The following is a 27,373-nucleotide window of genomic DNA, read 5'->3' on the forward strand; positions in this document are numbered from 1 at the left end:
AGCTGCTGGTTTCTCCTTTCTGTTATTTGTTAATGTTACAAGATATATTGTAACAGGAGTGACTTACCCGATGGTGTAGATATATTGTAACAGGAGTGACTTACCCCATGGTGTAGATATATTGTAACAGGAGTGACTTACTCCATGGTGTAGATATATTGTAACAGGAGTGACTTACCCCATGGTGTAGATATATTGTAACAGGAGTGACTTACCCCATGGTGTTAGGTATATTGTAACAGGAGTGACTTACTCCATGGTGTAGATATATTGTAACAGGAGTGACTTACTCCATGGTGTAGATATATTGTAACAGGAGTGACTTACTCCATGGTGTTAGGTATATTGTAACAGGAGTGACTTACTCCATGGTGTGAGGTATATTGTAACAGGAGTGACTTACTCCATGGTGTGAGGTATATTGTAACAGGAGTGACTTACTCCATGGTGTAGGTATATTGTAACAGGAGTGACTTACTCCATGGTGTAGATATATTGTAACAGGAGTGACTTACTCCATGGTGTAGATATATTGTAACAGGAGTGACTTACCCCATGGTGTAGATATATTGTAACAGGAGTGACTTACTCCATGGTGTAGGTATATTGTTACAGGAGTGACTTACCCCATGGTGTAGGTATATTGTAACAGGAGTGACTTACCCCATGGTGTAGGTATATTGTAACAGGAGTGACTTACTCCATGGTGTAGATATATTGTAACAGGAGTGACTTACTCCATGGTGTAGATATATTGTAACAGGAGTGACTTACTCCATGGTGTAGATATATTGTAACAGGAGTGACTTACCCCATGGTGTTAGGTATATTGTAACAGGAGTGACTTACTCCATGGTGTAGATATATTGTAACAGGAGTGACTTACCCGATGGTGTAGATATATTGTAACAGGAGTGACTTACCCCATGGTGTAGGTATATTGTAACAGGAGTGACTTACCCCATGGTGTTAGGTATATTGTAACAGGAGTGACTTACCCCATGGTGGTGTAGGTATATTGTAACAGGAGTGACTTACCCCATGGTGTAGGTATATTGTAACAGGAGTGACTTACCCATGGTGTTGGGTATATTGTAACAGGAGTGACTTACCCGATGGTGTAGGTATATTGTAACAGGAGTGACTTACTCCATGGTGTAGATATATTGTAACAGGAGTGACTTACTCCATGGTGTAGATATATTGTAACAGGAGTGACTTACCCCATGGTGTAGATATATTGTAACAGGAGTGACTTACCCCATGGTGTGAGGTATATTGTAACAGGAGTGACTTACCCCATGGTGTAGGTATATTATAACAGGATGACTTACCCGATGGTGTAGGTATATTATAACAGGATGACTTACCCGATGGTGTAGGTATATTGTAACAGGAGTGACTTACCCTATGGTGTAGGTATATATTTAACAAGAGTGACTTACCCCATTCCTTAGACAGATCCTCCTCGGGTATCTGTGGGTACAGATTGTTGTCCTGTTTTACCATTCCAGTTTCTTCATCTGTAAAAATACATAAATCTTATTTATTCACTTGTTCTTGCCAGTTCAATCCATGATGAATTACATCTATTTTTGAAGCTGCACAAAATACTATATGAAAAAATAATAAACATATTCTTAAGGAAATGGCCTGCCTCTATATATCTAGGTACAGTATCAGGATAGAACAAAAAGACATGGGTGGCTCAACACCCCCCTCCCCCTCTCCTACTCAACTCACCTGATGGAAAAAACTACAGGCCTAACAGGCCTTGAAGGTCATATGAGTACTGATATAGGGTACAAATTTATCTGAGTATTATAAAATGTCAGTCAGAACCATCATGAACAAATGACTTGTGGACTAAATAAAGTTTACCACCTCCCCAGACAGTGCACTAAAAAGTTATTTAAATCAATTTTTTAAAGGACTTTGTGAGTTTTCTATATGTGAATGGAATTAGATATTTGTTAAATTGGCTACATTTTATTTTTTTAAAGCCAATTTGGCCCCTTTTGGTCCTGACCCTCAGACCCCTGGATGTCCTTCAGGGAAATTTTGTCGACAAAGTTCAACCGCCATCTCATACTGATAATTCTGAAAACATTTGACTCATTTCCTATTACAAATAATCAAATAATTCTCAAAAATATGTTTTCCATATATAAACTAAATTAAACTTGACCCCTCCCCAGGGGAAAACATAGACCCCAGGGTAGCAGTCTGTATATGTGTATCTTGCCTAATAGTGTGAGAAACATTTAACTACCATTTACTGACAAAAACATACTCTCTCAAATATCACTGCTTCTCACCACTTTCCAGAAATGAGGCCTAGCTTCCCGGACAGAACACCATTTAAAACATTTTTGTAAATTAAAACTTAAATACAGAAAATGGTGTTCCCAGTATGACTTGAGAGCATTTGGCCTAATGTTTGTTTTGGTTGATGCCATTGGTCATACCTGTGGAGGCCAGGGTAGGCCCAGTGTGTACCCATCCTGACTTATCACCACCCAGTACCCCCATATCAACTATCCCACCACTGTCAGCCATCTTGTTTATCTTTGTTCCCTGGGAGCCCTGATAATGTGCAAGAATTAGTTTATCTTTTTATCTGGGTCCTGGGGTGGGGCTATAATTCTCTATAGCCATGTGGCTTCTTCTGCATACGGTTGTAAACTGAGTACATTTCCACAAAATTCAATGTTGGTGTTTCATATCTTCTTTGCACAATAAATTTACTTGAAGACTTTGCATACAATGCTTAGCTTGTCCCCATGATTACAAACATTTTGATGTTTATTCTTCTTCAACTAAAACACACAAGGATTAACTTTGGCTGTGATGCATCTGTTTTATAGATTATTCTGTGTTTTTACTAATTTCACTGTCAACAATCCTGTTTTTATTTCTTTAATTGTAAACTACTGTCATTTTAAAGTCAGAGTTTAGTTTAATAAATCATAAAAATCCTTGGTAATCATAATTGTTTTTTTCCTTAAAATAATACAGTCATAAATCTGCTACAAATTAAGTTGTTGGCATTTTGACAAAATTTTCCAGCACTGTTGTAATGCCAACCTCCCAAACAATCTCAGGTATGACTTGGTCAGTCACCTATATCACAGGTATGACATGGTCAGTCTACAGTCACCTATATCACAGGTATGACTTGGTCAGTCTACAGACACCTATATCACAGGTATGACTTGGTCAGTCTACAGACACCTATATCACAGGTATGACTTGGTCAGTCACCTATATCACAGGTATGACATGGTCAGTCTACAGACACCTATATCACAGGTATGACTTGGTCAGTCACCTATATCACAGGTATGACATGGTCAGTCTACAGACACCTATATCACAGGTATGACTTGGTCAGTCTACAGACACCTATATCACAGGTATGACATGGTCAGTCTGCAGACACCTATATCACAGGTATGACTTGGTCAGTCTACAGACACCTATATCACAGGTATGACTTGGTCAGTCACCTATATCACAGGTATGACTTGGTCAGACACCTATATCACAGGTATGACATGGTCAGTCTACAGACACCTATATCACAGGTATGACTTGGTCAGTCAACTATATCATAGGTATGACTTGGTCAGTCACCTATATCACAGGTATGACTTGGTCAGTCACCTTTATCACAGGTATGACTTGGTCAGTCACCTTTATCACAGGTATGACTTGGACAGTCACCTATATCACAGGTATGACTTGGACAGTCACCTATATCACAGGTATGACATGGTCAGTCTACAGACACCTATATCACAGGTATGACTTGGTCAGTCTACAGTCACCTATATCACAGGTATAACTTGGTCAGTCTACAGACACCTATATCACAGGTATGACTTGGTCAGTCGACAGACACCTACATCACAGGTATGACTTGGTCAGTCACCTATATCACAGGTATGTCTTAGTCAGTCTACAGTCACCTATATCACAGGTATGACTTGGTCAGTCTACAGACACCTATATCACAGGTATGATTTGGTCAGTCACCTATATTACAGGTATGACTTGGTCAGTCTACAGACACCTATATCACAGGTATGACATGGTCAGTCTACAGACACCTATATCACAGGTATGACTTGGTCAGTCTACAGTCACCTATATCACAGGTATGACTTGTTCAGTCACCTATATCACAGGTATGACATGGTCAGTCTACAGTCACCTATATCACAGGTATGACTTGGTCAGTCTACAGACACCTATATCACAGGTATGACTTGGTCAGTCTACAGACACCTATATCACAGGTATGACTTGGTCAGTCACCTATATCACAGGTATGACTTGGTCAGTCTACAGACACCTATATCACAGGTATGACTTGGTCAGTCTACAGACACCTATATCACAGGTATGACTTGGTCAGTCACCTATATCACAGGTATGACTTGGTCAGTCTACAGACACCTATATCACAGGTATGACTTGGTCAGTCTACAGACACCTATATCACAGGAATGACTTGGTCAGATACCTATATCACAGGTATGACTTGGTCAGTCTACAGACACCTATATCACAGGTATGACTTGGTCAGTCACCTATATCACAGGTATGACTTGGTCAATCACCTATATCACAGGTATGACTTGGTCAGTCTACAGACACCTATATCACAGGTATGACTTAGTCAGTCTACAGACACCTATATCACAGGTATGACTTGGTCAGTCACCTATATCACAGGTATGACTTGGTCAATCACCTATATCACAGGTATGACTTGGTCAGTCTACAGACACCTATATCACAGGTATGACTTGGTCAGTCTACAGACACCTATATCACAGGTATGACTTGGTCAGTCTACAGACACCTATATCACAGGTATGACTTGGTCAGTCTACAGACACCTATATCACAGGTATGACTTGGTCAGACACCTATATCACAGGTATGACTTGGTCAGTCACCTATATCACAGGTATGACTTGGTCAGCATGTCTAACAATGATGTGATCACACCTAGATGACCATGGTGATGGTCCATTACACAAATGCCTAGGTGTGTTCCATATAAAGCTACCCTGCTATCTAATATATGCATCAAATACACTGCACGCATGATTAAATTGGCTCATAACTTGGCCAATTTGCGTAATTTTTATAACACAACCTGAAAAGCTTATCAGCTTCAGCGAATTACCATACAAAACTAACCTATCATATGAATATTAATAATTCTATCACAAAAGTTATCAAGATTTATACAATGTAGTCTGGAGGGTACCTTTTTGATAGCTGCTTCCACAAAACTGTGAACCTCTTTGTATACATTAGTTATATGCACATATTTTGTGCATGATAACCTTGTGTTTCGTTACTTTGCTTGATAATCTAATATCTTATTTCCTAAAATAATGTTACCGGGTGAAAAACTGACCAGATGGTAAAATGTTCTGGTTTGGAATTAAATTTTGAAGTGCACATGTGATTTACTGTGAATATCACTGTGGAACCAAAAGATTTAACCATTTTGTTAATTAAACGGATAATATTCATCAGTATGGTCTGCCTAACAATTAAACCCAAAGTCCCTGCTGAAATCACTCTCTCACCACGGTGCTGGTGCCGTCTCGCAATGTGAAATTCTAAATAAATGCAATTATCTGCCATTTTCTGTTAGTTGCTGAAAAACCATGCTCTCTTTTAAAGCACCGACTACATTTAAAACTATAACACCATTCCCAGGCAGAAAAAATAACTTAAGATATCAAACAAAGGAAGATTATTTATTAATATTGGTTTCGACAAATTGATGCTGAACACATCTCACTTGATGACAGCCACAGCAGTATAGATAGTCCTTCACATAGCTGTTACATAGCATTGTACAGAATGTGGCTTGTGGTATCACTTTGTGTTAAAATCTTTACCATATTACACTGGCTATATAATCGCCTCGATCAACTAAAAGCCAACACTTTCTATACCCCAGATAATCACTGAATAGACCACAGTTTGAAATGTTTCAGCCATTTAAGTTGATTATTTGATCAAGATATAAATGAAATCTAATTCCATAACAAAATATTACTTTTCATTTCATTACTGATTAGTTTTGAGCTAATACTGTTGTAGGCAGGCCAACACAAATTATCTGACTTATTTATGCTGTTCATCACATAATGATAATAATTACATATAAACACCATTTCACGTTTATTTTATCATGGGGCTGACAATGGACTGGCTTAATTTATCCTCATGTCAATTGCAGCATACGAAGGCTGATAAATTTAGGTAGTATTGAGATGAGTGTAGGCAGTTAATGATTTTGTGATAAGGAAGTATTGATGACCACACTCGTTTATCTAACACCATTACCTTTATAAACTGTATATTACTACACAAAGCTCATAACAAATCATTGACCCTGAACATAACTACAGTCAAACCTGTCTATAATGGACATATACTATACATTCAAACCTGTCTATAATGGACATATACTATACAGTCAAACCTGTCTATAATGGACATATACTATACATTCAAACCTGTCTATAATGGACATATACTATACAGTCAAACCTGTCTATAATGGACATATACTATACATTCAAACCTGTCTATAATGGACATATACTATACAGTCAAACCTGTCTATAATGGACATATACTATACATTCAAACTGTCTATAATGGACATATACTATACAGTCAAACCTGTCTATAATGGACATATACTATACATTCAAACCTGTCTATAATAGACATATACTATACAGTCAAACCTGTCTATAATGGACATATACTATACATTCAAACCTTTCTATAATGGACATATACTATACAGTCAAACCTTTCTATAATGGACATATACTATACAATCAAACCTGTCTATAATGGACATATACTTATACAGTCAAACCTGTCTATAATGGACATATACTATACATTCAAACCTTTCTATAATGGACATATACTATACAGTCAAACCTGTCTATAATGGAAATATACTATACATTCAAACCTGTCTATAATAGACATATACTATACATCAAACCTGTCTATAATGGACATATACTATCACAAAGTCAAACCTGTCTATAATGGACATATACTATACATTCAAACCTGTCTATAATGGACATATACTATACAGTCAAACCTGTCTATAATGGAATATACTATACATTCAAACCTTCTATAAACTGGACATATACTATACAGTCAAACCTGTCTATAATGGACATATACTATACATCAAACCTGTCTATAATGACATATACTATACAGTCAAACCTGTCTATAATGGACATATACATATACTATACAGTCAAACCTGTCTATAATGGACATATACTATACAGTCAAACCTGTCTATAATGACATATACTATACATCAAACCTGTGGACATACAAACTAAATGACATATACTATACAATCAAACCTGTCTATAATGGACATATACTATACAATCAAACCTGTCTATAATGGACATATACTATACAATCAAACCTGTCTATAAAAATATCTATGGACATATACTATACTATACAGTCAAACCTGTCTATAATAGACATACCACATATACTATACAGTCAAACCTGTCTATAATAGACATACCATATACTATACAGTCAAACCTGTCTATAATGGACATATACTATACAGTCAAACCTGTCATAATAGACATACCACATATACTATACAGTCAAACCTGTCTATAATAGACATATACTATACAATCAAACCTGTCTATAATGGACATATACTATACAGTCAAACCTGTCTATAATAGACATACCACATATACTATACAGTCAAACCTGTCTATAATTGACATATACTATACAGTCAAACCTGTCTATAATAGACATATACTATATACAGTCAAACCTGTCTATAATAGACATACCACGTATGCTATACAGTCAAACCTGTCTATAATGGACATACCACGTATGCTATACAGTCAAACCTGTCTATAATGGACATATACTATACAATCAAACCTGTCTATAATGGACATATACTATACAATCAAACCTGTCTATAATGGACATATACTATACAGTCAAACCTGTTCTATAATAGACATACCCACGTATGCTATACAGTCAAACCTGTCTATAATGGACATATACTATACAGTCAAACCTGTCTATAATGGACATATACTATACAGTCAAAACCTGTCTATAATAGACATACCACGTATGCTATACAGTCAAACCTGTCTATAATAGACATATACTATACAGTCAAACCTGTCTATAATGGACATATACTATACAGTCAAACCTGTCTATAATAGACATACCACGTATACTACACAGTCAAACCTGTCTATAATGGACATATACTATACATTCAAAACCTGTCTATAATAGACATACCACGTATACTCTACAGTCAAACCTGTCTATAATGGACATACCACGTATACTATACAGTCAAAACTGTCTATAATGGACATATACTATACAGTCAAACCTGTCTATAATGGACATACCACGTATACTATACAGTCAAACCTGTCTATAAAGGACATACCATATACTACACAGTCAAACCTGTCTATAATGGACATACCACGTATACTGTAACAGTCAAACCTGTCTATAATGGACATATACTATACAGTCAAACCTGTCTATAATGGACATATACTATACAGTCAAACCTGTCTATAATAGACATATACTATACAGTCAAACCTGTCTATAATACTATACATACAGTCAAACTAATGACAGTACATCAAACCTGTCTATAATGGACATACCCACTATACTATACATACAGTCAAACCTGTCTATAATGGACATATACTATACAGTCAAACCTGTCTATAATGGACATATACTATACAGTCAAACCTGTCTATAATGGACATATACTATACAGTCAAACCTGTCTATAATGGACATATACTATACAGTCAAACCTGTCTATAATGGACATACCACGTATACTATACAGTCAAACCTGTCTATAATGGACATATACTATACAGTCAAACCTGTCTATAATGGACATATACTATACAGTCAAACCTGTCTATAATAATGTACATATACTATACAGTCAAACCTGTCTATAATGGACATATATACTATACAGTCAAACCTGTCTATAATAGACATATACTATACAATCAAACCTGTCTATAACTATACATCAAACCTGTCTATAATGGACATATACTATACAGTCAAACCTGTCTAAAATGGACATCTATAAGTCACAATCAAATACCACGTATATCTAAACTATTACAGTCAAACCTGTCTATAATGGACATATAACTATACAATCAAACCTGTCTATAATGGACATTCTAGTATACAGTCAAACCTGTCTATAATAGACATATACTATACAGTCAAACCTGTCTATAATAGGACATTTACTATACAGTCAAACCTGTCTATAATGGACATATACTATACAGTCAAACCTGTCTATAATGGACATATACTATACAATCAAACCTGTCCTATAATGGACATACACGTATTACTATACTGTCAAACCTGTCTATAATAGACATATACTAGTCAAACCTGTCTATAAAGGACATATACTATACAATCAAACCTGTCTAAATAGACACAATATATACAAACATGTCTTAATACATCAATACAATACAAACCTGTCAATAAACATCATCACTATACTATACAATCCAAAATGTCTAAAATAACATATACATTACAGTCAAACCTGTCTATAATGGACATATACTATACAGTCAAACCTGTCTATAATGGACATATACTGTACAGTCAAACCTGTCTATAATGGACATATACTATACAGTCAAACCTGTCTAATATAATGGACATATACTATATACAACTCAAACCTGTCTATAATGGACATACCATGTATATGTAACAGTACTGTCTATAATGGACATATACTAACAGTCCTGTCTATAATGGACATATACTATACAGTCAAACCTGTCTATAATGGACATATACTATACAGTCAAACCTGTCTATAATGGACATATACTATACAATCAAACCTGTCTATAATGGACATATACTATACAGTCAAACCTGTCTATAATGGACATATACTATACAGTCAAACCTGTCTATAATGGACATATACTATACAGTCAAACCTGTCTATAATGGACATATACTATACAATCAAACCTGTCTATAATGGACATATACTATACAGTCAAACCTGTCTATAATGGACATACCACGCTATACTATACAGTCAAACCTGTCTATAATGGACATATACTATACAGTCAAACCTGTCTATAATGGACATATACTATACATCAAACCTGTCTATAATGGACATATACTATATACAGTCAAACCTGTCTATAATAGGACATATACTATACAGTCAAACCTGTCTATAATGGACATATACTATACAATCAAACCTGTCTATAAGAGACATATACTATACAGTCAAACCTGTCTATAATGGACATATACTATACAGTCAAACCTGTCTATAATGGACATATACTATACAGTCAAACCTGTCTATAATGGACATATACTATACAGTCAAACCTGTCTATAATGGACATATCACGTATACTATACAGTCCAAACCTGTCTATAATAGACATATACTATACAGTCAAACCTGTCTATAATAGACATATACTATACAGTCAAACCTGTCTATAATGGACATACCATATACTATACAGTCAAACCTGTCTATAATGGACATATACTATACAGTCAAACCTGTCTATAATGGACATATACTATACAGTCAAACCTGTCTATAATGGACATATACTATACAATCAAACCTGTCTATAATGGACATATACTATACAGTCAAACCTGTCTATAATGGACATATACTATACAGTCAAACCTGTCTATAATGGACATATACTATACAGTCAAACCTGTCTATAATGGACATATACTATACAGTCAAACCTGTCTATAATGGACATATACTATACAGTCAAACCTGTCTATAATGGACATATACTATACAGTCAAACCTGTCTATAATGGACATATACTATACAGTCAAACCTGTCTATAATGGACATATACTATACAGTCAAACCTGTCTATAATGGACATATACTATACAGTCAAACCTGTCTATAATAATGGACATATACTATACAGTCAAACCTGTCTATAATAGACATACCACATACACAGTCAAACCTGTCTATAATGGACATATACTATATATACAGTCAAACCTGTCTATAATAGACATACCACGTATACTCATACAGTCAAACCTGTCTATAATGGACATATACTATACAGTACAGTCAAACCTGTCTATAATAGACATACCACGTATACTCTACAGTCAAACCTGTCTATAATGGACATATACATACGTACTGTACTATATAGTACCACGTACTTCAAACCTGTCTATAATACATACCACTATACTATACCCAACACGTAATAACATACCAGTATACTCACAGTCAAACCTGTCTATAATGGACATACCACGTATTACTGTACAGTCAAACCTGTCTATAATGGACATATACTATACAGTCAAACCTGTCTATAATGGACATACCACGTATACTATACAGTCAAACCTGTCTATAATGGACATATACTATACAGTCAAACCTGTCTATAATAGACATATACTATACAGTCAAACCTGTCTATAATGGACATATACTATACAGTCAAACCTGTCTATAATGGACATATACTATACAGTCAAACCTGTCTATAATGGACATATACTATACAGTCAAACCTGTCTATAATGGACATATACTATACAGTCAAACCTGTCTATAATGGACATATACTATACAGTCAAACCTGTCTATAATGGACATATACTATACAGTCAAACCTGTCTATAATGGACATATACTATACAGTCAAACCTGTCTATAATGGACATATACTATACAGTCAAACCTGTCTATAATGGACATATACTATACAGTCAAACCTGTCTATAATGGACATATACTATACAGTCAAACCTGTCTATAATGGACATATACTATACAGTCAAACCTGTCTATAATGGACATATACTATACAGTCAAACCTGTCTATAATGGACATATAGTATACAGTCAAACCTGTCTATAATGGACATATACTATACAGTCAAACCTGTCTATGATGGACATATAGTATACAATCAAACCTGTCTATAATGGACATATACTATACAATCAGACATACCACATATACTATACAGTCAAACCTGTCTATAATGGACATATACTATACAGTCAAACCTGTCTATAATGGACATATACTATACAGTCAAACCTGTCTATAATGGACATATACTATACAGTCAAACCTGTCTATAATGGACATATACTATACAGTCAAACCTGTCTATAATGGACATATACTATACAGTCAAACCTGTCTATAATAGACATATACTATACAGTCAAACCTGTCTATAATAGACATATACTATACAGTCAAACCTGTCTATAATGGACATATACTATACAGTCAAACCTGTCTATAATAGACATACCACGTATACTATACAGTCAAACCTGTCTATAATGGACATATACTATACAGTCAAACCTGTCTATAATGGACATATACTATACAGTCAAACCTGTCTATAATGGACAACAATCCTTAATATACACAAGCATTATTGTGTTATAAATAAGTATATGTGAGCCTAAGAAAGTGGTCTAATTAAACAGACAGTACACAAAGTTATTCGGTGAATAGATCAGTCTTTTCATGCCATATTTTCATTTGTTCACTTGTGTAAAAGCATACTTTTCTATTTGACCTTTTTACCAAAGGTAAACATCTCACTTAGCCTCGACTAAGCCCATAAACAAGACATAAACTGCTGCCTTAAAAAGTGTGAACTCTGACCCGGTGTTATGGCTATCAGTAGACATTCAATCCTTGACAATCAATCTACTGAACTTCGTCTCCGATATTTTATACCTCATGCATTTCTAGGTTTTGCCTCTAAACCAATCGGGACTCTCCCAAAATATTAGTGTCAGTTTGAAATCAAATAGCCGAGAGAAATGACTGGAGACTTTGGGTAAAACTGTATTAAATATTGCCTCCATACTGGTGATACTGTTTCTCCTCTTCTAATACTGACTTGTCATGTTAGCTGATATTTACAAGACAGTTTTGTGCGACAAAGGGTCGGTGTTGAATGACTACTTTAAAATTGTAATTAGTGTATGGCTGTAATCTATCTTACATGCATGTGTGCCATTTAGATGTGGACAAAGCTTTGTAATGTGATTAATTATCACCCTGTAACATAAGCCACCTAAACCACTGTTGGAATCTGTCCCAAGTTGTGCAGGTTTTTTTACTGTTTCTTGTTATTTTAAATTTCAGTCAGAAGGTAGAACAATCAAACAATAATCGTTGTTCTCATTATCAACACACAATGTATTCTTCACTTTATATTGAGATGTTCTCAATAAACTCACTGATTAATGACATTTTTTGATATATAATTAATTTCAATAAAATTAAGCTTTATCCAACATTAAAGTCAGCTTTTTCATTTTCAATACTCTGTAATTGATTTTGAAGCACTCTGTATTTAAATTTCAACTACTCTGTAATTCTTTTTCAACCACTCTGTAATTCATTCTCAACTATCCTGTAATTCAATTCTTACAAGGAATATTACCCAATACAACAGCAATCTACACCTGATCCCAAATCAATTACAAATTATGGCTGGATTAAAACAAACTTTGAGTCTACGTTGAAAAATATTTAAGAATCAAAGGATTCTGTATTTTATACAGAAGTCAGAGAGTGTAACTATATACCAATAACTAGATTGGGTATTTTATGTGAAAATTATGCAACTTAAACTTCAGCTGTTGAGTTCATTAACAATCATTTTTGACACGCTGAATTTATTCCACATGAAATATGGGAATAATGAGACGATCAATGGTATATCACCTTCTAACTATTTTCCTCCTGTCACACGATTAAAAACTTGCTAACAGTCCACGATGGATGACCTGATGTGCTTTTGATGGCCGCTGATCTCCATCTCAAACAGAGGTCTCATGATACTTAGTCGTATTAAAGATGGCACACAAAAAGCGACAAAACCCTTATCCTACCGAATATCTATAGGCTACCAGACTCGCTTATCATCATTTGCACAAGATTTCTTTTAAGAAGACAAAGGACTTGGAAGGTAACATAATACAATTTGTGAGGCAGGGTGTATTTTGCCGATACCCATCTCAATGTGTAGCAAACAAATTCTGAAATTGGAGCCACACTGTTCGTACAACATCCAAATCATCTCATGAAATATTCAAAACCATCAAATATTAAAAAGTCATTTCTAATTTATAGGCTTGAGTTTCGTGAAAGTTGTGGTTTAATGTACAGCCTTTTGTTGTAAATGAAAATTAAATTTTAAGGTCAGTCTCTCGCTAGGACTTAAGTTTTCTCCATCTTTTTTAAACAGGACAAGTTACTTATATACAAAATTTGTTTGTTGTAGACAGCAATTCAGTTATTTGTAAATCCAAAACTCTATGTGTCGGTTAAGGCCATATTTCTGTCGGTTAAGGCCATATTTCTGTCGGTTAAGGCCATATTTCTGTCGGTTAAGGCCATATTTCTGTCGGTTAAGGCCATATTTCTGTCGGTTAAGGCCATATTTCTGTCGGTTAAGGCCATATTTCTGTCAGTTAAGGCCATATTTCTGTCGGTTAAGGCCATATTTCTGTCGGTTAAGGCCATATTTCTGTCGGTTAAGGCCATATTTCTGTCAGTTAAGGCCATATTTCTGTCGGTTAAGGCCATATTTCTGTCGGTTAAGGCCATATTTCTGTCGGTTAAGGCCATATTTCCTTTAACATTTTAGAGTACATAGGAAATTATCATATTTACTGGGTATATTCATGTCATAAAGTTCAAAAAAATACTTTGTGTTTTTACAATACAAACATTTTCAGGGAGATCACTTAGAAGTTGTATTGTTTTAGAGTAATGAGTGCTATAACTACTCATGGTCATCAAGCATTTAGATTGGAGTGACATATAGTGTATATGAATGTAAAATTATATAGGGCAAAGAAGTCATTCTAACAGTGGGACAAAACATTGTCGAATTTTCGAGGCGATCTGCCACTTTGTCAAGACACAAGAAGAACAAATAAAATTACATGTTAAGGACGATCACGGACGTACACAAAAAACAATGAACACATATAGAATATACAGATAAACTAAATCTAAAATGATATATATATGTGTGTAATAGAATTATTATTATATATCATTTAAAACAGTGGTATTTATTATAAACTTATCAATACCCTCACCACCTTATATCTCAATCGCTACTAAAAGGTGACTCAACTGCATCACACAGTACAAAATGTCAGAAAAAGGTGGCTCAACTGCATCACACAGTACAAAATGTCAGAAAAAGGTGGCTCAACTGCATCACACAGTACAAAATGTCAGAAAAAGGTGGCTCAACTGCATCACACAGTACAAAATGTCAGAAAAAGGTGACTCAACTGCATCACACAGTACAAAATGTCAGAAAAAGGTGGCTCAACTGCATCACACAGTACAAAATGTCAAAAAAAGGTGACTCAACTGCATCACACAGTACAAAATGTCAAAAAAAGGTGACTCAACTGCATCACACAGTACAAAATGTCAAAAAAAGGTGGCTCAACTGCATCACACAGTACAAAATGTCAGAAAAAGGTGGACTCAACTGCATCACACAGTACAAAATGTCAGAAAAAGGTGGCTCAACTGCATCACACAGTACAAAATGTCAGAAAAAGGTGGCTCAACTGCATCACACAGTACAAAATGTCAAAAAAAGGTGGCTCAACTGCATCACACAGTACAAAATGTCAGAAAAAGGTGGCTCAACTGCATCACACAGTACAAAATGTCAGAAAAAGGTGGCTCAACTGCATCACACAGTACAAAATGTCAGAAAAAGGTGGCTCAACTGCATCACACAGTACAAAATGTCAGAAAAAGGTGGCTCAACTGCATCACACAGTACAAAATGTCAGAAAAAGGTGGCTCAACTGCATCACACAGTACAAAATGTCAGAAAAAGGTGGCTCAACTGCATCACACAGTACAAAATGTCAGAAAAAGGTGGCTCAACTGCATCACACAGTACAAAATGTCAAAAAAGGTGGCTCAACTGCATCACACAGTACAAAATGTCAAAAAAAGGTGGCTCAACTGCATCACACAGTACAAAATGTCAGAAAAAGGTGGCTCAACTGCATCACACAGTACAAAATGTCAGAAAAAGGTGGCTCAACTGCATCACACAGTACAAAATGTCAGAAAAAGGTGGCTCAACTGCATCACACAGTACAAAATGTCAGAAAAAGGTGGCTCAACTGCATCACACAGTACAAAATGTCAGAAAAAGGTGGCTCAACTGCATCACACAGTACAAAATGTCAAAAAAAGGTGGCTCAACTGCATCACACAGTACAAAATGTCAGAAAAAGGTGGCTCAACTGCATCACACAGTACAAAATGTCAGAAAAAGGTGGCTCAACTGCATCATACAGTACAAAATGTCAGAAAAAGGTGGCTCAACTGCATCACACAGTACAAAATGTCAAAAAAAGGTGGCTCAACTGCATCACAGAGTACAAAATGTCAGAAAAAGGTGGCTCAACTGCATCACACAGTACAAAATGTCATAAAAAGGTGGCTCAACTGCATCACACAGTACAAAATGTCAAAAAAAGGTGGCTCAACTGCATCACACAGTACAAAATGTCAGAAAAAGGTGGCTCAACTGCATCACACAGTACAAAATGTCAGAAAAAGGTGGCTCAACTGCATCATACAGTACAAAATGTCAGAAAAAGGTGGCTCAACTGCATATCACACAGTACAAAATGTCAGAAAAAGGTGGCTCAACTGCATCATACAGTACAAAATGTCAGAAAAAGGTGGCTCAACTGTATCATACAGTACAAAATGTCAGAAAAAGGTGGCTTCAACTGCATCATACAGTACAAAATGTCAGAAAAAGGTGGCTCAACTGCATCATACAGTACAAAATGTCAGAAAAAGGTGGCTCAACTGCATCATACAGTACAAAATGTCAGAAAAAGGTGGCTCAACTGCATCATACAGTACAAAATGTCAGAAAAAGGTGGCTCAACTGTATCATACAGTACAAAATGTCAGAAAAAGGTGGCTCAACTGCATCATACAGTACAAAATATCAGAAAAAGGTGGCTCAACTGCATCATACAGAATAAAATGTCAGAAAAAGGTGGCTCAACTGCATCATACAGTACAAAATGTCAGTAAAAGGTGGCTCAACTGTATCATACAGTACAAAATGTCAGAAAAAGGTGGCTCAACTGCATCATACAGTACAAAATGTCAGAAAAAGGTGGCTCAACTGCATCATACAGTACAAAATGTCAGAAAAAGGTGGCTCAACTGCATCATACAGTACGAAATGTCAGAAAAAGGTGGCTCAACTGCATCATACCATACAGAATAAAATGTCAGAAAAAAGTGGTTCAAGTGATTCTTACAGGTAAAAAAAACATCAGGTGCAAGCTTGTCAACGTGAATATACATACAATACATGTAAGCAGTATTTATCCTTTGATTCACCGGCAAGTTATCAATTAGCCACAGGCAAAATCTTCAGTACGAGACTCAAAAGTGACATCACCATGGCTGTTTTACCTGATAACTTTTGATGACATATTGTACAATCATTCAAATACCATTATGAAATAAAGTAGCAAGAAGATATTAAGTCTTGAAAAAGAAACATTGAAAATCAGAGATAAAATGAAATTGATTAAATTAAAACTGATACCAGGATATTCGTGTAAACAATTAGTACACTAGCATTTCTAAAATGTCAAATTTACTGCTGGCAATTAATTTATTCAGATATGATATTTAATGAATATAAAAGTAAGATCGCTCCCTATTAAATATCTCTACAAGATTAATGAGATTATTTATCCATAAAATATCAGCTTTCTCTGAGAAAAAATATAATCATATTGAAACAAATCTCAATTTTTATTTTCAATTCTTATCCCATCTTTCATCTTGGCCTAGTTCACAACTCCCATAGGATTTTCTGTGTCGGCATATAAGGGAGTTTGTGTGTCAGCCTACATGGGAGATTCTGTGTCAGCCCACATGGAAGATTCTGAGTCTGCCTACACAGGAGTTTCTGTGTCGCCCTACACAGGAGATTCTGTGTCGGCCTACTCGGTAGATTCTGTGTCGCCCTACACAGGAGATTCTGTGTCAGCCTACATGGGAGATTCTGTGTCAGCCTACATGGCAGATTCTGTGTCGGCCTACACGGGAGATTCTGTGTTGCCCTACACAGGAGATTCTGTGTCAGCCTACATAGGAGATTCTGTGTCGGCCTACACATGAGTTTCTGTGTCAGCCTACACAGGAGTTTCTGTGTTGGCCTACATGGGAGTTTCTGTTTCACCCTACACAGGAGATTCTGTGTTGCCCTACACGGGAGATTCTGTGTCAGCCTACATGGGAGATTCTGTGTCAACCTACACGGGAAATTCTGTGTCAGCCTACATGGGAGATTCTGTGTCGGCCTACACAGGAGTTTCTGTGTCAGCCTACATGGGAGTTTCTGTGTCACCCTACACAGGAGTTTCTGTGTCAGTCTACACAGGAGTTTCTGTGTCGGCCTAATCAACATGTGAGTTTCTGTGTCGGCCTACACAGGAGTTTCAGTGTTGCCCTACACAGGAGATTCTGTGTCAGCCTACATCGGAGAGTCTGTGTCAGCCTACACGGGAGTTTCTGTGTCGGCCTAGCTAGTCCATATGGGAGTTTCTGTGTCGGCCTAGGTAGTCCACATGGGAGTTTCTGTGTCGGCCTACATGGGAGTTTCTGTGTCGGCCTAGCAAGTCCATATGGGAGTTTCTGTGTCAGCCTACACAGGAGTTTCAGTGTTGCCCTATACGGGAGATTCTGTGCCAGCCTACATGGGAGATTCTGTGTCAGCCTACACTGGAGTTTCTGTGTCGGCCTAGCTAGTCCATATGGGAGTTTCTGTGTCAGCCTAGCTAGTCCACATGGGAGTTTCTGTGTCGGCCTACATGGGAGTTTCTGTGTCGGCCTAGCTAGTCCATATGGGAGTTTCTGTGTCAGCCTAGCTAGTCCACATGGGAGTTTCTGTGTCGGCCTACATGGGAGTTTCTGTGTCGGCCTAGCTAGTCCACATGAGAGTTTCTGTGTCGGCCTAGCTAGTCCACATGTGAGTTTCTGTGTCGGCCTAGCTAGTCCATATGGGAGTTTCTGTGTCAGCCTACATGGGAGTTTCTGTGTCGGCCTACATGGGAGTTTCTGTGTCGGCCTACATGGGAGTTTCTGCGTCGGCCTAGCTAGTCCATATGGGAGTTTCTGTGTCGGCCTACATCGGAGTTTCTGTGTCGGCCTACATGGGTGTTTCTGTGTCAGCCTACATGGGAGTTTCTGTGTCGGCCTAGCTAGTCCATATGGGAGTTTCTGTGTCGGCCTACATGGGAGTTTCTGTGTCGGCCTACATGGGTGTTTCTGTGTCGGCCTACACGGGAGTTTCTGTGTCTCCCTACATAGGAGATTCTGTGTCAGCCTAGCTAGTCCACATGGGAGTTTTTGTGTCGGCCTACATGGGAGTTTCTGTGTCGGCCTAGCTAGTCCACATGGGAGTTTCTGTGTCGGCCTACATGGGAGTTTCTTTGTCGGCCTAGCTAGTCCACATGGGAGTCGGCCTACATGGGAATTTCTGTGTTGCCCTACATGGGAGTTTCTGTGTCGGCCTACACAGGAGTTTCTGTGTTGCCCTACATGGGAGTTTCTGTGTCGGCCTACACGGGAGTTTCTGTGTTGCCCTACACGGGAGTTTTTGTGTCGGCCTACACGGGAGTTTCTGTGTTGCCCTACATGGGAGTTTCTGTGCCAGCCTACATGGGAGTTTCTGTGTCAGCCTATATGGGAGTTTCTGTGTCGGCCTACACGAAAGTTTCTGTGTCGACCTACACGGAAATTTCTGTGTTGCCCTACTTGGGAGTTTCTGTGTTGCCCTACATGGGAGTTTCTGTGTTGCCCTACACAGGAGTTTCTGTGTCGGCCTACATGGGAGTTTCTGTGTCGGCCTACATGGGGGTTTCTGTGTCGGCCTACACCGGAGTTTCTGTGTCGGCCTACATGGGAGTTTTTGTGTCTGCCTAGTCCACACGGGAGTTTCTGTGTCTGCCTAGTCCACAAGGGAGTTTTTGTGTCGGCCTACATGGGAGTTTCTGTGTCAGCCTACATAGGAGATTTTGTGTCTGCCTAGTCCACACAGGAGTTTCTGTGTCTGCCTAGTCTACAAGGGAGTTTCTGTGTCGGGCCAGTCCACACGGGAGTTTCTATAGACCATGTGTATTGTTATCTATCTCCATATCACAGTCCCAATGGAAATTTAGGGGAGGTAGAATCCGGAAGCTAGCAGGCAGATCCATGGACCAACACTACTATCTCCAACATCTCGGATGCTTTCCCGATTTTGGAGGGAGCATTATCGGAAACAAGCGATCTGTGCCCAGATCCCTAGCCAGTAATACAGACAGTATAGCAGCAGACAATTAGACAACCAGTCCAAGTTAAGCAGGCGTGTTCTGTAAACGGACAGAAGGCTGCTGATGCTACTGAGAGATCAACAGAAAAAGCTGGCACTTATCACAATTATCATACACCACAGATCAAACTTTCCCATCTAACAATTAAATTGATGAGAAATTTGAGAAAAATGAAAAAAAAACAATGTTTCTTTGACCCCGCTGACCTACGCTTTTAAATTCTTCGACTGTCTAGGGAACCCAAGCATTTGAAGCGGAACATGTCTCATTGTCCTTGTGTATGGGTGAATAAACAGCTTTTCAATGTGTGACTTTTATTTTCAATTACAAAATGATCAGCCACATAGAACTTAAGCGTACTGGCTAGATACTAAAACTGTGTACTGACTAGATACTAAAACTGTGTACTGACTAAATATTAAAACTGTGTACTGACTAAATACTAAAACTGTGTACTAACTAGATACTAAAACTGTGTACTGACTAAATACTAAAACTGTGTACTGGCTAGATACTAAAACTATGTACTGGCTAGATACTAAAACTGTGTACTAACTAGATACTAAAACTGTGTACTGACTAAATACTAAAACTGTGTACTGGCTAGATACTAAAACTGTGTACTAACTAGATATTAAAACTGTGTACTGGCTAGATACTAAAACTGTGTACTGACTAGATACTAAATCTGTGTACTGACTAGATACTTAAACTGTGTACTGACTAAATACTCAAACTGTGTACTAACTAGATACTAAATCTGTGTACTGACTAGATACTAAAACTGTGTACTGACTAAATACTAAAACTGTGTACTGACTAGATACTAAAACTGTGTACTGGCTAGATACTAAAACTGTGTACTGGCTTAATACTAAAACTGTGTACTAACCAGATACTAAAACTGTGTACTGACTAAATACTAAAACTGTGTACTAACTAGATACTAAAACTGTGTACTGACTAGATACTAAAACTGTGTACTGGCTAGATACTAAAACTATGTATTGATTAGATACTAAAACTGTGTACTGACTAGATACTAAAACTGTGTACTGGCTAGAAACTAAAACTGTGTACTGGCTAGATACTAAAACTGTGTACTGACTAGATACTAAAACTGTGTACTGGCTAGATACTAAAACTGTGTACTGACTAGATACTAAATCTGTGTACTGACTAGATACTAAAACTGTGTAGTGACTAGATACTGAAACTGTGTTTTGACTAGATACTAAAACTGTGTACTGACTAGATACTAAAACTGTGTACTGACTAGATACTAAAACTGTGTACTTGCTAGATACTAAAACTGTGTACTGGCTAGATACTAAAACTATGTACTGACTAGATGCTAAACACTCTGCACTGGCTAAATACTATAACTGTGTACTGACTAGATACTAAAACTGTGTACTGACTAGATACTAAAACTGTGTACTGACTAGATACTAAAACTGTGTACTGGCTAGATAATAAAACTGTGTACTGACTAGATACTAAAATTGTGTAGTGACTAGATACTAAAACTGTGTAGTGACTAGATACTAAAACTGTGTACTGACTAGATACTAAAACTGTGTACTGACTAGATACTAAAACTGTGTACTGACTAGATACTAAAACTGTGTACTTACTAGATACTAAAACTGTGTACTGACTAGATACTAAAACTGTGTACTGACTAGATACTAAAACTGTGTACTGACTAGATACTAAAACTGTGTACTGACCAGATACTAAAACTGTGTACTGGCTAAATAATAAAACTGTGTAGTGACTAGATACTAAAACTGTGTAGTGACTAGATACTAAAACTGTGTACTGACTAGATACTATAACTGTGTATTGACTAGATACTAAAACTGTGTACTGACTAGATACTAAAACTATGTACTGACTAGATACTAAAACTGTGTACTGACTAGATGCTAAAAACTCTGCACTGGCTAAATACTATAATAACTGTGTACTGACTAGATACTAAAACTATGTACTGACTAGATACTAAAACTGTGTACTGACTAGATACTAAAACTGTGTACTGACTAGATACTAAAACTGTGTACTGACTAGATACTAAAACTGTGTACTGACTAGATACTAAAACTATGTACTGACTAGATACTAAAACTATGTATTGACTAGATACTAAAACTGTGTACTGACTAGATACTAAAACTGTGTACTGACTAGATACTAAAACTGTGTACTTGACTAGATACTAAAACTGTGTACTGACTAGATACTAAAACTGTGTACTGACTAGATACTAAAACTGTGTACTGACTAGATACTAAAAACTGTGTACTGACTGTACTAAAACTGTGTACTGACTAGATACTAAAACTGTGTACTGACTAGATACTAAAACTGTGTTGACTAGATACTAAAACTGTGTACTGACTAGATACTAAAACTGTGTACTGACTAGATACTAAAACTGTGTACTGACTAGATACTAAAACTGTGTACTTACTAATACTAAAACTGTGTACTGACTAGATACTAAAACTGTGTACTGACTAGATACTAAAACTGTGTGTGTACTAGATACTAGATACTAAAACTGCTAGATACTAAAACTGTGACTAGATACTAAAACTGTGTACTGACTAGATACTAAAACTGTGTACTGACTAGATACTAAAACTGTGTACTGACTAGATACTAAAACTGTGTATGACTAGATACTAAAACTGTGTACTGACTAGATACTAAAACTGTGTACTGACTAGATACTAAAACTGTGTACTGACTAGATACTAAAACTGTGTACTGACTAGATACTAAAACTGTGTACTGACTAGATACTAAAACTGTGTACTGACTAATACTAAAACTGTGTACTGACTAGATACTAAAACTGTGTACTGACTAGATACTAAAACTGACTAATACTGTACTGACTAGATACTAAAACTGTGTACTACTAGATACTAAAACTGTATTGTAGTACAAAACTGGTACTACTAGATACTAAAACTGTGTACTGACTAGATACTAAAACTGTGTACTGACTAGTGTACATACTAAAACTGTGTATGACTAGATACTAAAACTGTGTACTACTAGATACTAAAACTGTGTACTACTAGATACTAAAACTGTGTATACTAGATACTAAAACTGTGTATCTAGATACTAAAACTGACTAGTATCACTAGATACTAAAACTGTGTACTACACTACACTATGATGTTGTGTCTGATCACACTACACTATTATGTCTGTGATCACACTACACACTATGATGTTGTGTCTGTGATCACACTTCACTATGATGTTGTGTCTGTCTGATCACACTACACTATGATGTTGTGTCTGTGATCACACTACACTATGATGTTGTGTCTGATCACACTACACTATGATGTTGTGTCTGATCACACTACACTATGATGTTGTGTCTGTGATCACACTACACTATGATGTTGTGTCTGTGATCACACTACACTATGATGTTGTGTCTGTGATCACACTACACTATGATGTTGTGTCTGTGATCACACTACACTATGATGTTGTGTCTGATCACACTACACTATGATGTTGTGTCTGTGATCACACTACACTATGATGTTGTGTCTGTGATCACACTACACTATGATGTTGTGTCTGTGATCACACTACACTATGATGTTGTGTCTGATCACACTACACTATGATGTTGTGTCTGTGATCACACTACACTATGATGTTGTGTCTGTGATCACACTACACTATGATGTTGTGTCTGATCACACTACACTATGATGTTGTGTCTGATCACACTACACTATGATGTTGTGTCTGATCACACTACACTATGATGTTGTGTCTGATCACACTACACTATGATGTTGTGTCTGATCACACTACACTATGATGTTGTGTCTGATCACACTACACTATGATGTTGTGTCTGTGATCACACTACACTATGATGTTGTGTCTGATCACACTACACTATGATGTTGTGTCTGTGATCACACTACACTATGATGTTGTGTCTGATCACACTACACTATGATGTTGTGTCTGATCACACTACACTATGATGTTGTGTCTGATCACACTACACTATGATGTTGTGTCTGATCACACTACACTATGATGTTGTGTCTGATCACACTACACTATGATGTTGTGTCTGATCACACTACACTATGATGTTGTGTCTGATCACACTACACTATGATGTTGTGTCTGTGATCACACTACACTATGATGTTGTGTCTGTGATCACACTACACTACACTATGATGTTGTGTCTGATCACACTACACTATGATGTTGTGTCTGATCACACTACACTATGATGTTGTGTCTGTGATCACACTACACTATGATGTTGTGTCTGTGATCACACTACACTATGATGTTGTGTCTGTGATCACACTACACTATGATGTTGTGTCTGTGATCACACTACACTATGATGTTGTGTCTGATCACACTACACTATGATGTCTGTGATCACACTACACTATGATGTTGTGTCTGTGATCACACTACACTATGATGTTGTGTCTGATCACTTTATGATTTGACATTTTGCTATCTTTACTTGTTGTTGAGATATAAACAACTGTAGCTGATGGCAAAACAATTCAACATTATGTCATTCCACCAATTTCTGTAGACATAATGTCAGCAATAATCAAATGATAGGGATGGGGTTTGTGGAAAACTGTGGGCGGTCCATAAACACAGCCAAGGATCTCCAAATCAGTCGTATATCTACCCAGCCATCTACAGAAATAATGGACGCCACCATTATCCAATCTTAATTTGTTCTTATCGGTTTCTAAGCCGCAGGTAGGTTACATACCCAATGATTTCAACTTTAAATGTTTGGCTTACCGTGTTACATTGGAAATACTTCCCAGTGCTTCAATACCAAACTGATATGAACTTAACCTACCTATAAATCATTATATATCAAGTTTGAAACATTCCAGATAGTCTGCCTGCTGGCAAAACCGAATGATTTTAATGCAAAACTATAAACAAGACCCATCAGAAATATTTACATTCTCGTACTAGTATAATCATATAACAGTTATATATCTCAAGGTTACAACATGGCGGCTGACTCCATCAGTTTTGGTAAATATTGTATTAGCAGTATATCTTCAATTGTCTTAATTCTACAGAATTCCCTGTTTTCAAATGAGAAAAAATGCATGTTATATCATGAAAATATAAAACCAATATTTAAACTTAATGTAGTACCTTAGTCCATACAAAATAATGATGTTATATCTGCGTACACCTCTAACCATAAACAAATACTTTTATCTCTCATATGTCCCTATGAGGTTTTTTTTTTAACAAATTTCCCATCCACGTATCATGATAAACATTTCCCTTATTTTCATAGCCACAATTAAATTTAGACAGCCAAGAAGTTCTTGCTATTTTTAAACTGGATGAGAAAACATGGATTTTAAGCTAAAAATCTTGGGTAAATTCCCTTCTAGCTCCGTCATAATATGATTGCCCTCTTTAGAGATCAATGAACATGAATGTATGTCCAATGGAGATATTTAATATGGTAGCTTTGTGGAAATGTGGACACCTTAGGCTAGCCAGTAACTCAATCCATATCAGTACCAGTGTTTTAATCATTTCAGTCACTATGGACATGTCCAATCGCTGGTTAAGCAGGCATCAACTGTCGTCTGCATTGTCAAGATGATGTCAAACGCATTACCGACTGACCAGAAAATGATCGTAGGTATTCATTGCAGTCGTGACGTCGCCATCGTCTGAATGTTGACACCCCAAAATTGGAACGTAACCGTGTCCGACTGCTAAGATGATTACAATGGTCAGCAATGTTGTCAGGGGTCTAACATAAGGACAAAGAATTTCTCAGACCATGAATTAAAATTACCCTGAAAAATTCTTGACATTTATGCTGGTGTACTGCCTATATTATTGTATAGATTCCATACATTATCGTATAGATTCCATACATTATTGTATAGATTCCATACATTATCGCATAGATTCCATACATTATTGTATAGATTCCATACATTATCATATAGATTCCATATTTATCGTATCGATTCCATACATTATCATATAGATTCCATACATTATCATATAGATTCCATACATTATTGTATAGATTCCATACATTATTGTATAGTATGTTATAGATTCCATACATTATTGTATAGATTCCATACATTATCGTATAGGTTCCATACAGTATTGTATAGTATGTTATAGATTCCATACATTATCATAGAGATTCCATACATTATTGTATAGATTCCATACATTATCGTATAGGTTCCATACAGTATTGTATAGTATGTTATAGATTCCATACATTATCGTATAGATTCCATACATTATCGTATAGATTCCATACATTATCGTATAGATTATACATATCGTACATTATCGAATAGATTCCATACGTATAGATTCCATACATTATCGTATAGATTCCATACATTATCGTCATATAGATTCCATACATTATTGTATAGACATACATTATCGTATAGATTCCATACATTATCATAGAGATTCCATACATTATCGTATAGATTCCATACATTATCATATAGATTCCATACATTATCGTATAGATTCCATACATTATCGTATAGATTCCATACATTATCATATAGATTCCATACATTATCATAGAGATTCCATACATTATCGTATAGATTCCATACATTATCATATAGATTCCATACATTATTGTATAGATTCCA

The 27,373-nt window shown here is 36.5% G+C and overlaps 1 protein-coding gene across 2 annotated transcripts in view; it reads right to left on the reverse strand.

The window, feature by feature from the left end:
• LOC138335610 (fibroblast growth factor receptor-like 1) overlaps window positions 1-27,373 on the reverse strand; it is a 153,008-nt gene that overhangs the window by 7,508 nt on the left and 118,127 nt on the right. For both annotated transcript variants that reach the window (XM_069284782.1, XM_069284781.1), the window contains exon 4: window positions 1,446-1,523. In XM_069284782.1, coding sequence (XP_069140883.1) covers window positions 1,446-1,523 — 78 coding nt within the window. The remainder of the gene's footprint in view (window positions 1-1,445; window positions 1,524-27,373) is intronic.

The sequence above is a fragment of the Argopecten irradians genome, chromosome 11, assembly GCF_041381155.1.
Source record: "Argopecten irradians isolate NY chromosome 11, Ai_NY, whole genome shotgun sequence".
NCBI classification, from domain to species: Eukaryota; Metazoa; Mollusca; class Bivalvia; order Pectinida; family Pectinidae; genus Argopecten; species Argopecten irradians.